This window comes from Dicentrarchus labrax, unplaced genomic scaffold (assembly GCF_905237075.1).
Source record: "Dicentrarchus labrax unplaced genomic scaffold, dlabrax2021, whole genome shotgun sequence".
Lineage (NCBI taxonomy): Eukaryota > Metazoa > Chordata > Actinopteri > Moronidae > Dicentrarchus > Dicentrarchus labrax.
The window spans coordinates 19,302,968-19,319,726 of NW_026136715.1; the positions used below are offsets into that span (position 1 = coordinate 19,302,968).

Genomic DNA, 16,759 nt, shown 5'->3' on the forward strand with positions numbered 1-16,759 from the left:
GTTGTAGAAGTCTTCTGCTTAAAAATGACTATGTTTTATGTGAGTTTTATGGTACACTTAAGCATTAGTAATAACTCAAGTCTGAATTGTTGTTTAATTCATTTTCTTCAGTGGTGCTACGTACATTTGAGAGACTCCATCAGACGCAGAAAATGTGTAGCTTATATAGATAACGTTAGTTTCAACCATGTTTCTGGCCATATCCTGCTTAAAGAAGGCCACTGCCAAATTAGGGAGGACGATCAATATTTCATATCATTTTGGATGACATCAAACCTTGGTTTTCTTCTGGGATTTCATTATATCCATCATGATAAGTTCCGCCAGTAAAATTCTAAAAACACACTCTGAAGCTTCATCTTGTGAATTTAATCAGTCATATCTTTTTAACAAAGTCATCATCTGAACAAGAAAATCATAACATTTAACATCATTCATATTTGAGTCATAAATCTTTGAATATGTTACAAAATTATATTTTAATATTGTAAACACAAAATGCAAAAATCTATGACATAGCAAAGTGTGATAAGGGGGTGTGATGTTATGGGTCCAAAGAAAGATACATTTCAGCTGATTCTCCAGTTGAATAGGCTGCAATGCTTGAGAGGTACACTAATACATTAGAATTCAAACTAAACATTTAAAGGACCGCAGATGAGTGAAAACACATACGCAACTTTATTACTTGGATGGTTATAACAAAAAAGTTTCACAACTAATAAGGCTGTCAAAGGGGATATTTTCATTTCATATTGTCCTTATAGTCTTAGTCATTTCTTTGAAAACCTAAACCTAATTAGTGCAAATACATTCATGTTAGCAGTTACTGTCCATGAGAGGTCAAAGCCCAAAGTTGGTTCTGCTAGTATTTGTTAGTAGAATCGTTTTCACTCTTTTTAGTCAGCAAATTGTCATACTTGGTAAACATGAGAAGTTCTTTGTTAATTTAACATTGGGATTTGTAAAGTCAGCTTCATTGTAAAGTTCACTCCAGTGTCCATTTGAGTGTGCTGAGAATTTCTCAAAATTATGGGGCATTTCACTGATAATTTAATAATACTATTTTTGACTTTGAACATTTATTTTTTCCCTCAGGATCCATTACTGGGGCTCTGCAAATGCTTATATTTAATTTCCATTAGGCTACTTTATGGAGCTTAGATAAAGTCTCTTCACACGTGAAAAACCTCATAGAATAGCAATAGCTGTTTTTGTGCCTGTTATTAGATAACATATTAATTATAATGTCTGATTTATGTTGAAACATATAACTTTCCAGAAGTTATTAATTTGCAATTATAATCAATTGTAATTATATTCACAATGTTCTTAATTCATGCTAAAAAAAATTCTGTGATATCAACTTTTGGACCATTGGATGTCTTTTAAAGGTTCCCACTTCTTCTACTAAATTCATTATTGGTGCTTTCTAACACATAATTGAAACAGGAGGTGAGGTCAGGCTGACATGCTCAGTAGATGAGGATAAAGCCATTTCCAGCCCTATTGGTCTGATGTTCTGTATGCAAATATCCAATGTCGTGAGCAACTGTTGATGCCCGATGATCTCAACACAAACAGTGGAATAATAAGAATTGGGAGGAAATGTTCTAAGCATAGATCTCAATAAACAAAACAAAAAACAACGAAACCATGAATCCAGTATCCTTCATATATACATGACATGTCAATCTTTAAAAACTGACTTCACATTTTCATTAAGAATTTGGGGTCTTCACGTAATATCTCAATATCTCACACAGTAACTGTAAAACTATTAGGCATTAAAGAGTTTGGGATTACCACTCTCAGTTTACTTAAACATATATGGGTGCTTGAAAAAAAGCTTTTCATGTGTTGTTAATAATATTGTTAATAAAAAAGTTGTACATCATGATCAAAATAAAATAAATATGTATATTGTGTCGTATCCTTAAGTAAATTTCAAGGTAAATGGGCGGTATTCAGGAAAGTTTGGTTTTAAAGCAAATGTGTCCATACAACAAAACACACAGCCATTACAGGCCAAATAAAATACAATGTAAGCTCAAGTTCTTAAGTGCAAAAAATAGAAAGAAATGAACACCACCCAAATAACTACCTCCTCCAATTCTTTGAGCATTTCATAGGAAACAACATCAAACAGCAAAAACAAGGTGTGGGAATGTTCACGCCATTAAAAACAGTTTATTTGTGCCTGTGCTGGAAAAAAGTGTGGTGTGGATATTGTGTGATGTGAAAGCAGAATCACCCGACCTTTCCACCAGCCTACATACGAAATGAACGTTAGGCCCATTCAGACATTATGTCCAAAGTTCTCAAGGCCATTTAGCATAACAGATATTGGTGGTATATATAGTAAAACAGAAAAGTGGCACAAGTAAAAAGGCCAAATAACCCAGTATGTCACTTTCCCATAACCACCAATACTCTAGTGGTTTTCATTATGATAATAACTTTAGTTATTATGTTGATATTAACAAGGGAAAGTTTGCTTTTTAGGTCGTGGAGCCCACAGAATCAGAGTGAAAGGTGATGTATCCCGAGGATGATACCGAGGGTGTGCTTACAAAACTGTTTGTGCTTCCTTTACTCTCGGCCTTGCTCAGGTGCTTCTGATGCCCCCAGTCAGCTCCAGCACCAGCCCCAGCTCCGCCGCCTGTCCTCGGCCTAGAGTGCCCTGGAGTCTGCTGGCTACGCCTAGGTGAGCCTACTTCACACTGCTGTTTCCCGTCTCTTTGGCGCTCCCGGCAGCCTTTACCAGAGCCACAAGCCCCAGGGCTCTTCTTTCCAGTAGGTCTGTCTGGTTTGGGGGAACCCTCGGGTGAGTTTCCCCGACTACTGCTCCTTTTGTGTTCTGAGACACGCCTGAGCGCCTGAGGCTCACGCTCAAAGTCTGTGAGCGGGAAGTGAGGAAGGATGACTGTGTGCTGTTCGTACACATTGGGGATAAGTGAGATGGTGGATGTGCGCCGCGGGCTCTTCCTGGGGCTCGGCAGCGGCGTCTCATCTATAAAGTTAATCACCTCATCGCGGCTGAAACACCGCAGTTCATCCTCATAGTGCTCTCCGCCACACACCACACGTGGCAGGTGCTTGAGGGAGTGCATACTATCCTCAGAGCGTCGCCGCTTGCGGTGAGGGTGATGGTGATGGTGGCTCTCCTCGTGGTAGGAGACCAGGCTGCTCCTGCGCCTCTCGTGGCGCGGCAAGGTGGAGCTGTAGTGGGCACTCACTATCATGTCCTCGGTGGAGCCCCATCGGTGAAGGTATGAGGGGATCCGGTCGCTGGTCCACATGTCGGTTTCGTCGTGGGAGTATCTTCTTGTAGGGGGCACCTGGACGCAACACACAGACCAAACCCTTCAGTCTATCAATAACGTTGAATTTAATTCAACAATTCTACAACAGCACAGAATCAGTAAGAATTGTAGCACTGCACATTAAGTAAGTAACATGTTATATAACATTAGTACATCTACATTGTCAATTATAAGTTATTTTACATGTAGGATTCTTTATGTGGCTGTCAATGCCACTGTGATATAACACTACAGTTTTAGTAATAACACTGATTTGCAGTAGTCCCAATGAATTGCTTTGTGTAAATATTTGGGTTTATGACTTTGAAACTTTTCTGCAAATTCGCAATAAAGAAGACATCTTAGTTTCTGAATTCTTTCTATTTGTAGCATCCTGATTCAGCTGAAGGGTTTGTGTAAAATCCTACATGTTGCACATATAAGTTGTCTGTCAAACATGTTAAGTGTAATTTTAACTTTTAATTAATCCCTCAGACATGTATGCATTTGTTTTTAACATTCTAACATACATCAACAGGGTTATAACTGAACTATTATTCACCTCCATTAGTTGGAAATGAAAACTGAAAAAAGTGGATAGTTCCCTATATGTTATACTCACATTCCATTCTGTTCTGACAACTATGCAAGAGAGAGAGGGTTTGTCAAGGTGACGTCAAGAGCCACAAGATTGATATCAGTCTGCCCCCCTGTGGTGGGTTTTAGTAAATGCAGAGAAATGAGACAGCAGACGATACAGTAGCATTGAGTGGGTTATGTGGGAGGGGTGGACAGCAGAGGGCAGCACAAGCATTAGAATGAATTACGATGCAGGACAGACTTGGCAGAATGAGAGAGAGAGAAAGACAGACAGACAGACAGACAGACAGACAGACAGACAAACACACAGGCCAATAAAGCCAAAGAGGCTTTATTCTGCAATCAAACCACTTGAGAAGTGCCATAGCAATTCTCAAATGGAGGTGTCACTTGATAATGATTTGAAGGGTTTTGTTGATTCATGGTCTAATTGGGCCTTAACCCTTCTAGCAGCAACACAATAATGTGACTGTATCACAGTTCAGCCAGTCTTCCTGTAACTGAAATTAAGAATGCACCTTATTTGTTTCACGATCACACATATACAGCGAGGAATACAGTAACACGGCCAACTATTTTTGCAGTCAAATGAATCTACTGTCATGTGAAGAGGTGTATCGGTCACAAAAACAATGGATGGAGTAATGGTTTGGTCTAATGAAGTGATAGCTACTGTATACATCTCTGTTTCAAGGCTTCTCAAAAGGTTGAACTGAATAGAGATCCAATCCTGTAGGAACATTTGTCCATTATAATGTTGGACATCTGGGTTCTTTTTTTGGAGTAATAAGCAAATTATTCAAGTAAAGGTAAACTGCTTGGGCTGCAGGCTGTTCTGAGAAAACTGAAGCCCTTGTTTAGTTGTTTCTGACAAAGATGACACAGTGTTAAGATGCTTTGTAAAAGTTAACATTGTGTAGGTTGCATCAGTTGGTTCTAAAGTTACATATCTTCACCACAGTCTTCCAGGCCAAGTCCAGCAAGATGTTTATCATCATCACTAATTTAATCAATCATTTCATTAATATTGGTCCAATCTGATACGCCAGAATTTGTAGTTTACAAAGTTAAGTCAGTATTGGGACCAAAACAGAAAAGAAGGTTCTGTTGAATTGCCCTAGAAGGCTGCATGTTAGAACAAGTTTTGGTGTTAATGCAGGCTGAAAAGAAGCATTTCACAGCTCTGCATCTGACTGAGATGGATGCCAGATACAATGGACACAATGCTTTTGGGTAGAACATGAGCAGACATTTAAAGTGCTTTCCTGAAACCTTGAGGGATTCCTGAAATGTAGAAGGTAAGTCAGTTACTAAACTCTTACCCTCTTACAAAATAAAAATGTTGTCAGTTGAATGGCTAGGACACACTAGTCGATAAATGAAGCACATCTAATATGTTGATGGGACTGCCGATGGTCATATTTACCAAACATTAGTCAGCAAGAGTATAATTTTGATTAAGGTAAAAACGACAACAAAAATAAATAAATCTGTGAAATATCTGGGAGAGATAGCTTCACAAAATGTCTGATGATTCCAGAAAATTCAATCAAGATACTGTAAAAGGCCGACAAGGCCATTTCATCATGCACATCAGCAATGAAGTGTCATTTAAAAATAGTTCAACTGATCAATTAAAAGAAATGAAGAAAATCAATGAAAATATACCTGCAAATACTGCATTTTATCTTCCTGTTGTTCCCTCAATGGATACCCTTGCGGAACCCCCCTTTCTAAGGTTGAGAACTCATACTTGGCATTACGGTCTACCGTCACGATTTCAGGCGCCGAGCTATAGTCATATGGTCTGTCATATATTAAGTCGGCATGAATTCCTCCATCTTGGCTGTTTTCTGCAAAGTGCAGAAAAGCACGAGCGTCAGGATTAGAGAGCAACGAACTCAATACACAAGACAGACAGACAGACAGACGAATAGATAAGAGAGACAAGTTCAATTGTTCTCTGATTTGTTGACTTTTCCTATGGGTCTGCTCAAGAATATTAGGTTTAAGTAAAAAAATATATATATTTTGCTACAAAAAATGACCAATAATTCAATTGAAATTATTGTAAAGGGATTAAAAAAAACCTCAGATTGGTTCTGAATTTAGAAACTACGCCAATTAGTTGCATAAAGAATCTTTCAAGGTACAGGGCTTACATTTTGAACAATAAAATCATACAAGCAATGTCAAGTTTTCTTGGCGTATAAATACCCATCTACCAAGTTTATTTTCCCAATTACTGCATTCATGTTCATTAAGGATCAATTGGAGATGGGTGTAAAATGCTGATCTTGAGGAAAATGTTGGCCAAAAAGATGAAAGATGAAAGTAGCTATTTGCACAGGCAGCTTGGCATGCAAGTCAGTAGCTTCGGAAAAACAGGAAACAGTCCTTATACATACAACTGTGATGAGTTATACATGGCAAGCCCTCTGGAAAAAAGCAGAGAACTGGCAGTGTTAATTATCACACAGAATATGGACTGCCTTGTGTTGCTTTATGGCTCCTGCTGGACAACGAGCAGTTATCAGGGAGGGTGTCAAGAGGGAGAGGATCAAAAGGTTTGGAGGGTTAGAAACAGGAGAGAAGGGGTTCAGATCGGGTTGAGTTTAAACAGTGCCAATAGAAAAAAAGACAGATGGTTCGTACTGTCATCAGTTTGCATGAATTGTGGAAATCTGGTCACGGACCCAGTCCACAAGCCTTTCTATGATTATCATGTGACCTAATTTTGGGACCAAATTTTATTGAAGTGTCTGTGATTCCTTGGTGAAATGTTTCATTTTCAGCCCCTTGGAATACATTGATATTTCTGTGATGAAAGACGCAAGTCTTGGACCACTTCTCTTGTATCTATTAGTCAGATCTTTACCAAGTGCAGTTTAATTAAGACTTGTGCCTTAAAATATGTATTTTTATTTTTTTGTTGCTTCAAGTCACTATAATCTGACCAGTAAGTAGGAGTCAACATCACACAAATAAAAATAAATAAAAACAACAACAAACAAAAACCAAAATAAATAAATAAAAAACATATGTATGAAAAAATCATTTTAAATCTATTTCAGTTGGGTGTATCCCTTTGTGACTTGAGGGAAATATGACCATCATGATGACATGAAAGTGCTTTTCAGCTTTATTGCTATTGTTCCAGTTTGACTCTGGATCCTTTATTGTATCATCCTCTCATGGCAGGGAATTCTAGAGGAAGATTGCCCAGTTTAAAAGCATTGGAGTGAAAAAGTGCTGCAAGGTAAATATGTCCTTTCTCCATCATGATTTCTTTCTTTTCCTTTTTTTTGTAATGACATCAATCTCATAGCATGGTAAAGTAAAGCATTTTATAAAGTACACACCACGTACAAAAACACAGAAAAATATATTTTAGTATAGAAAGTTATGTTACACAGACACTTGTCACTTCAGTTTCATCTCCTGACAACAAAGGTCACATGATAGGTCACATGATAACATTTGACCACTGATTTCAGACCTCAAACTACAACAAAATATAATGTAATGAGCATTCAAAAGAAACTAAATAATATGTACCATTCTTTATTTAAGAAACATATACAAACAGCCAAAACCATGATTGCCATTGTAAAGGTCTTAACCACTCTGTAATCATTTAACCAAATGATAAAATGTTCCATCAATTAGGGTGTAAATATAATAAAATGTTATTTTGGTAATGATCTATTTCCATTTAGATTTTGTTATTATATATGATTATTTATTATTATCTTGGATGGCCCTGGCCTAAACATAACATAGGCTATATTTCCCTAAGATCAATGAGACTAACAAAGATAAAATGTTAAAAATGTTTCTGTAACAATAATTAAGTAGCATCACTATTTCTAATGTCTTGTTTAATTTGTGGATTGACTGAAAATAGATGGCAGCTAAAAACTGTAATTGCATAGTTTAATATTTAGGATACCAAGCAAAGCAGTCAGAGGGTGAGGATGTGAAGCTGCAGTAATCATGGGTCAACGAGCAATTTAAACCTGCATCATGAGGTAGAAACCAGGAATATATTAACTTCCTTCAATTTCTAATACCTCTTGACAGAGCAATTCTGACATTTCATGTGGTGATAAGACTTATAATAAACCTGTGATTTTTGAGAATGCTAGCTAAAAGTTACAGAGTCAACTGTCACAAGATAAGCCTGTCACTATCACAAGTGATACTAAGGAATAAAATGCTGACCCTCTGTAGACTGGAAGGTGGCTGGTGACAAAAAAATGGGTCAAAACATTCATAGAAACTCCCTAAAACCACTTCTCAGTTGTCTAAAGAACAATAATGTACAATGTTCTTAAAATCACATCCTGTGATCTGACTGAATCAGTTCTCTTTACACACTCTGAAAACACCCTATTAAACATCAGGCTATAAACTAAAGGTTTCTTTAGCTTGATACTAACTCTGTTCCCTTCCTGCAATATTGCTGCCCTCAATTTCCCCAGTACAACTACTCCCTGGGCTAAGAGACAAAACAATTCAGGTTGATAAAGCACAGTTGTCACTGTAATTTCTATTGCCAAAGACAGTCCAGAACACTTTTCAACACAATCGACTCTCTCAAATCCTGAATTCAGAGAGTCCTGTCAAATATTTAACTTTCACTTGGATTTTGTAGACTTATACAAAGTAAAAATATACCAAATTATCTTTGGAATCACTTTTGCCAATTCAGTTTGTGAAGGTCCCAATGGAGCATTTAACTCGATAAACTCTACTATTTAGAGTTTTCACTAGTCCACCCTGAGCTGTCTTAGGAAATAGGAATCATCATCTATATACACATCATCAGGTGAAGAAGAAAAGGAAAAGGAGGCAGGACAGGAGGGAGACACCTGGCATTGGCTTACCCTCGTCCACGTCGTCGTTGGACATGATGGCAACGCATTTCTCCCACACCATGCGGATGTCAGCCCGATAGCGGTCACAAGCCCAGAGGAACATGGGCAGCAGGATGGACTGGGCAATGGAGCACCACAGCACACACAACACCATCCAGTTGTAGGAGCGCTCAAACTTCAGGCTGGCAAAGCTCACCACCTGGGCAGGGTCAGTATATGGTTAGAAAGAACATAAGCAGCTACTGTGCTGTATGACAACTGCTTACTATGTTACAGTCCATAGTGTCATTAAAATCCATTCAGAAAACTGATAAATGACAGGGCTCACATGTTTACTGCAACATTGCTTTCCCAGGCTGTTTTGTTTAAAAGGTAGTAATAATTCATCTTATCAACATGCCAGAGGACTCAATTGAAACGGACCATGTTATTTTATTTTAATGGATCTGTTTATTGTAGTAATGACCCCAATGATGACTCTCAGAAATCACCTGTTGCATGCAGTTTAGTAGTTTGTAATTTAATACAAATTATGTAGAACAGGTGGGCGAGGGAGGTTACTGAATAAGCTAAATGAGCCTCAGTGGGGCTGCTCAGTGGTCAATAGATACCACTGTGTTGTGCTGGGGCTCCGGGTATGAATCAGTATATTTCTCAATAACATAAAACTCAATTCAGATATCCAAAAAATGATGTACTATGATACACTAATTACATTAGACTTATTCTACATTATAAGCAGCATTGGGTAGGTTAAATAAGCAAAGTGAGAGAGTGCCGATACATCCCATAGGTCATTAAATGGGTACTACCAATGCTCTTAACAGCAACCAAAACAGAAAACAGCCCGCTGAGAACTTCAGAGTCCGAACTACATCACAGCAAAGTTCTGTACAATATTATAGGCTAAACAAAGTGTAATTACGTTTTCCTGCTACCTTAAGGTCAGCAAATAACTTTTCCAAGTCACTCTTAAAATACGTAACAAAAACAGAATTAGACTCTTCCACAAACTACCACAGACAAATAAGCTGCGGTGGAAATGATTTTAGTTCAGATCCGGCCTGATCCAGATGACAGAACCTGCATTACAGAACCTGACATGAACTTTACATGTAGCTGCAGGCCTAAATCCAGTAAAAGATCTGCCGTGAGACATGTCTCTGTTAAACCTGTAAGAGACACATGCAGTAACAACATGCTCTCTGTTTTCTGATAAGCTATAGTGCTCTCAGTAGGCACTCAGCAAAAGGTTGTAGAGTCCACTCAGAGTACAAAATACTGAGCATTATCCCTCAGATCCAGTCCTATATCTTAGTAAAAGTGACTATGTAAAGGCAAGGACAGCCTACATAATGTTGTTATATACAGCATACAAACATGAACTAGTGTTGCAACTTTTTCTTAATCCATTTAGTATTTTTTCAGTCAATCGATAAACCATTTAATCTACAAAATTTCATGAAATAGTATGAAAACAACATCACTAAATTCACAATGATATAAAACAGAGAAAAAATGCAAATCTTCACATTTGAGAAGCTACAATTTTGGAAAGCTTTCAACAATTAATCAATAATCAAAACAGTCAAATCATTTCAGACCTTAGTTAAAGGTTTAAGCTCAAAGTATGATCAAATGTGAGCTCTAATATTTACGTTGTACAACTGACTATGTAACGCAACAGTTAAATTGATCTTATGCAGCATGTAGACTCCCAATCAGAATATACAGTATGGATCAAATATGATGATTTATATGGTTCATATTGTAAATCTAAAAGCAAATCCATGTCACATTCATACAGTTCAGGGAATAGTGGTGAAAAACAACAAGGGCACAGCTGAAAGCTTTATGTACAGGTCACCACTGTGTAAGGAATGAGGAATAAAAAATTCAGATGTTTTGTAATTGTGTTTTCTAACATTTCTCATAACTGGCTCAGATGCATTCAGAATTTTAGATGAAAGTAGTTGCATCTAATCACCTTATTCATTCATTTTATATCTGCATTCAGCCACTGAACTGCTCACAAAAGGTGACCTTGTTTTGGGCACGACCCCTTTTTACAACAAGCATTAGAGCTAATACGGGCTCTCTACCTCAGTGAAGTAATACAGAGCATTATCTGATTATTAAAGCTGACAGGTTCAGTTTCTAATCCTCATCTCTAATGCATCAGGCTAAGACACTGATCAGATTGATTAACTCAGACTCATTATCTTGGGCGTCACCTCCTCTGGTCACACCTTGAACTCGAGCACCAGCCCTACAGCAGCAGCAGCATCGCTACGAGACTCATGAAGTCTCAGCTTGATACTGATCTTAGTTTGTCTACTGAGCTGAATCAATCTATATAATGTCAGCCAAACCAAGGACATGAGAGACAACAAAAGATATTGTAGGTAAACATAGTTCTTTCTATCAGCATATCTATATATATAGATATGCTGATCCGTCTGCCAGAGAGCATAATAACTGAATGCAGATCCAACACATTAGTTAAAACCCTCATTCTGGCAAAATGTCATAATGCACCTCAACACGTTGAAAACCCATGATGCTGTAGGCTGTAACAGATAATGTATTTTCCACTGACAGGTATAATTAATTTTGTTCCTTTGAAAGCTTATAAGTGGTGGCGTTCTTATCAGTGTACCACCGTGTGTGTTTTCTCTAACTATAAACTCTTGCAGCCTATAAAACTGATAACAGGATGTTTAGCAAAAATGACATTAAATGACTTACATGAATTTTAGTATGAGACTATTTACAGAGGCAATGATGTAACTGTAATTGGGAGTTATATAATGAGCATTGGTGCTGCATAATTGTAATTTCTTAGTTAAACAAATATATGACGGCCACTGTCTTTCAAAGATGATATCTCAGAACAGTGTCACTTGCATATAAAAATGTTGTGAGTGTAAGTCATTTATCAAAAATACTGGCCAGTTACTGAGTATATGCTTACATAGATAATTCTATTTTTGTTTTGTGTCTTTGAGTATCTATAATGTTTTTCCCACAGTGGTGATTCTATTATGTTCGGTTCATAAATCTATTCGTCAGTATTTCTCTGTGTAACACCATACGTTTGTATGTGTGTTACAGCTTTCCATGCATTTAAATAGCTCATTACGTAAGGTTATGAAGACAGCTAGCAGACCTTTTGTTGTTTCTGCCACTGCACTGGAAATATGATCTTTCATTAGTACTATACTACCCTCTCTGTTATGCACACACATACAGAAACCCAGTAGGATGTTGTAAAAGTAATACAACACTGTCTTTTCAAAAACAACTTCCAGCTCATGAAGCAACAAAAATGCAGTTTCACCTCTGATCCTGAATTCAAACATCTCGGTGTAGAGGCGTGATAAAATATGACACACACACTAATTAAGCAGTGCAACAATAATGACAGAAGAATGAGACAAGAAATGGTGGCTCTCCTACTATTCATGTTTAATCTTACACTAAATTTCACTAATTCATAAAAAGCTTTTCCCAGTGTTCTGATTTTTTTTTTCAAAAAACAGCAGCTGTGGCGCCTAAAGACCTGTGAGCTCATCAGTGTTGAGTAATTGCTCTTACCAGCAAGTATTTAATAACAGAGTTCATTCAGTAACTTTACCTTTATTCACATTCATTTTGGTGCAAACTGATTTGCTACCATCTCTCCCAGAATTTCAGGGTGGACCCTACATGTTCCTTGTAGTAAGGCCAAAGAGAGCAAATTTTAGGCAAACCAGTATTTTGCAGTGAGTAAAATTAGTCTCTTTTACAGGATGACAGCTTTGTTAACAATAAGAAACCCCGCAAACAGCAATTAATTAGTCAGCTTATTAAAAGAGACCATTTTTAAGGGAGCATTTTTTGCGTGAGGTTGATATTGCTCAGCTCATGGTGGGCAGATATTGGCAAATGGCAGCAGATTTGTATAATTATACAGAAAACAGGAAGCATGACTTTAAGGCATAATTTAAGATCACTTTAATAGCCAAGACCTGTAAGTTGTTATTGTGTCATCACTCCCCATTGAAGGTTTTTCTTGCTGAGATTTTACTGATAGCTTGAGGCTTTTAAGAGAACGTGTTACACTTTATTTTAATATGAAACAATAAGAATGACATGTTATTGCTTGTGATGTGGATGTTATGGTTAGAGATATTTAGAATATCACTCAACTGAGCACAGAAATAGTACTGGGAAATATAAAACAACTGTAATCCGGCCGAATCCCTTTGAGGTTTGTGATTGTCTCCCATAATATCAGGCTGTGACGTGTTTCTATTAAGTCATTGCTTGAATTGAAGCAAACAATGACCACCACACTTACCATATCCATCCTATAATTATGAGGCACAGTACTAGTTATCTTGCTGTGTGCTTCAGATTTCAGCATTAAAGGCTTGTGCAGATAGTTTCTGTTCAGCTTGCCTCAGGTGTGCAACACTTAATTAAAAAAGGTTTGTCTAATGTAAAAATGACTACTAACAGATGGTTTGTACAAATGATAACACAACCAAGGCAATGTATTATATATAAATTGGCGCTGAGGCACTTTGATACGCATAATGTTCTTCCACTTAGAACTAATAAGAGTGATAGCATACTGTATACCCTCATGTAAGAAACCTCTACCATTACAATATACTTGCAATTAAAGTTCAGGCTGTGGACAGACTGTGGCTTAAACATAAGCAGAATGTACTTGCTTTAACAAAATATTCTAAAAAAGTACATTTTCCTTATGGAAAAAGCTCTAACTCACTGACTTGCTTTTAAGATGACAGGGTGGCTGGTTTGGCTGCATCCCAGGCAATAAGCCTTGAGCTTTCTACAGGCTCTCAAGTCAGCATAGAAAACCAATGAATTGACTTGTTTAAACATTTATGAGAACCTGAGGGTGGAATTTGCAAACCAAATGGCAACACGTTGAAACAGAGCTCGCTCCTTCACTCACTGATAATGCACTTGAAGGATCAGTTTCCCCAGGAAGTAGAGGGAAGTCACACTGTGTTTAAAGCCTGGATTTCTGTTAAAGGCAACAGAAGGAAGGTGATTCCAGTGCTGAACTGTAACATGTACCTGGGACAACCGGGCCAGGTCTCCTACACAAATGACACTGTTCAGGCTTTTTCTAATAGTGTTGGCCAACATATTATTATTGTTGTTATTATAGACAGAATACAATCAGCATCCCTTAGAGGTTGTTGTTGATTCAGCTTATCGGTCCGATTTTCTGTATCGATTCTCTTGCTGGGCAATTTTATTTGTGGAAAAAAAATAATGTGCCAACACAGTTTTTCAGCGTAAATGCAACTGTTTTATTATCTCTGACTCTGAGTGCAAAAACAGAGTAATAAAAAGGCCTCCATGTGACTCAAGTGTGCAAAAGCTCCACTGTTTAACCGCTGTTTAATTTGGACCCGGTTCTCAATTCTCATCCCTACTATTTGTACAGCATTCAGGTTTTCTTCATCAAAGAAAAAAATCTTGTAAGCCTACCTGCAAGGCGCTAATTTTATTATAACAGACAATATTTACCCTGCTGTGAAGCAGTAGAGCTTGTGCATAGAGAGTTAACGTTGCTGGTGTTTCCAGCCTTACTTGAAAAGATCAATTTACAGACAGTACAACTATCTTTATGAAGCCACGCTTTGGACTGTTTCTTCTCCTCCATGACTCCTTGCTGCAAGTTTCCAGCAGAGTAGACGCATGAGTTTGACGTCATTGTTTCGCAATAGACAGCTGTCAGAAACGTATGCCAGCATCAATAAAAGGAATTCATAAGCTCGAAGACATATGGTTATGATTGAATTGGACAATTTGGAACTAGTTCTCAACTGGAACCATAGACTACAGACTGTATATAAAGACACACACACCATCCGTACTGTACACACTTATCCTGACCTACTTACCGCACCAGATGAGCAGGAACATTTAAGCTCATGTAAATAATAAAACAGTATGGTTTGGTTACAGGAGCTGCAGTGAACAAACTCCACCCTCAAACTGTTATTTTTACCTTAATATTTACCCTGACCAACCCTGTCCATCCAGTTCCAACTCAATTAACCTTCCGCACAACAAAGAGGTCACAAAAATAGCTGCCATTAGACTTACCTCACTGTATGTTTGTGTGTATTGTTTTCTAAGAGGGCGGCAACGAAACCAAAAAAACACATACCATAAAAAAAAAACTAATATGAAAATATTGTACATAAAAGGCATAATCATAACACAAGCTGTGCTAACTTAGAGTCTATGTGTAAAAACCTTAATTAATTAGCTAATACGAATTTATTTTTGACTGTCAGGTTGAAAACTACACTGCAAAATGATAATTGCAAAGACAGTTTTTGAAATGCTTCTCTATAGGCTACAATTGACTTACTGTTTAACAAATCACACTTAACGTTTTATTATGTATCACAGTAATTTCTTAAAATGCTCTCTCCATTATTTTGCATGTATACTTATGATACTATAATCATACACACTCAGTCACAACTGATCCAGGAGTCTAACATCTGCGTCTAAAGTTTGAATTTATCTTTCAGACATTTTATCCAGTTCTGCTCCATCATTAACTGCAATCATGTTTAAGCATTGAACTCACCAGTATGGGGAAGCCAGTCAGGAAGTCGTAGATGAAGACAATACCACTGATCAGGTAGGTGATCTGCAGTGAAGTCTTGAGAGGCTCAGATCCATCGATGGATGATCTGCGCTTCCCCTGGGCATCCTCCACCACTATGGTGGGGACGTTGAACTTGTTCTTGTCGGCATTGTGGCCCGCCTGAATGGAGAAGGTCTGGAAGAGAGCAATGCCGATGCAAATCACACCCATGGCAACGCTGCCACCGATTAGCAGCAGAAAGCACACGCCGAAGCCCAGACCGATCTCCGTCACAATGAATCGGCAGTCAGAGGTGTAGAAGCGGTCAATGGTGTCATGCCAGCCCACTGCTGGAAGCGTGGACAGGATGAAGGAGACCATCCAGATTCCCATCACAGTATGCACTGCCTGCTTCTTGGTGTTACTCAACCTGGAAGCAGAACCACAGATTTTAGCATAAAGTAACCATAAATGCTGTCAGGCCTTCAAGAGAAAAGGGCTTTGGCTTCTCTCTCTGCTGTGGATCTGCTGTAGCTGTAGAGTCCTAAACTGATGCATTGTGCACTGTACACAATACAATTTCTGCTAGGACACAAAATGTGCAGGTGCTTGGACCACTAACACTGAAAGTATATGGAGGAATGTTTGAAAACCTTTAACAATCCTCAAAACAGACAACAAGTAAAACCTGTAAAATAGACTACATTAGAAGATAAAGGTGGGTTCCTAATACAGAAGCAATTACAGCACAGAGTGCCACCAACTTACACCACTCACCTGTGTGTGAACTCTCTGTGTTGCATAAAATAATTCAAATGGGCACTAATGAGATGTCTCACAGTACAATTATATTTTATATGGAGGAGACTGATGGTGGACAATCATGTCTGACTGAGACACTCAGTGGGAAAGATCCTTTGTACGACTACACCTACACTCTGGCAAAATGCTGTAAATGTCACAAAATGGCAGATCTGCACCTGGGACATATAAGCTGAAAAAAACACTATCTCACACAGTCATCACTTAGATAAACTGGAGTTGAATGGAGGGAAATCAATGCTTTGCTGATGGTAAAAGATTGCTTTTTACGTCCCTCGGTCTATTTGTCATCTAGGTCTATTTCAGCATGAAGGGATTTCTATTTCCTCTCACCTACAAGTAATTGTTACAGTCGAGCAATTTGCTGAATGTGTTTGTGTCCTCTGGCGGTGTGGCACTTTTCAAGGTTTGCCACAGCACATGTACATCTAAAAATATGGCAGGCCGTTACTGGTGTTCTCAACTTGACGAAAGACTGTGCCATCCTGCCAAACCATTTACACCTCAAATAGTGCTGAGCT

At 38.0% G+C, this 16,759-nt stretch overlaps 1 protein-coding gene across 3 annotated transcripts in view; it reads right to left on the minus strand.

The window, feature by feature from the left end:
* Positions 1-348: 348 nt before the first annotated feature.
* Positions 349-16,759, minus strand: part of LOC127377312 (probable G-protein coupled receptor 153) — a 36,455-nt gene continuing 20,044 nt past the window's right edge. Inside the window, exons 3-7 of one of the 3 annotated variants that reach the window (XM_051425061.1) lie at positions 15,417-15,846; positions 8,795-8,984; positions 6,314-6,343; positions 3,928-3,947; positions 349-3,341 (exon numbers count right to left, since the gene is read on the minus strand). In XM_051425061.1, coding sequence (XP_051281021.1) covers positions 2,502-3,341; positions 3,928-3,947; positions 6,314-6,343; positions 8,795-8,984; positions 15,417-15,846 — 1,510 coding nt within the window. In that variant the 3' untranslated portion in view covers positions 349-2,501. Of the gene's footprint in view, positions 3,342-3,927; positions 3,948-5,573; positions 5,759-6,313; positions 6,344-8,794; positions 8,985-15,416; positions 15,847-16,759 lie in introns of all 3 variants that reach the window. The other 2 variants (XM_051425060.1, XM_051425062.1) reach the window with 2 other exon arrangements.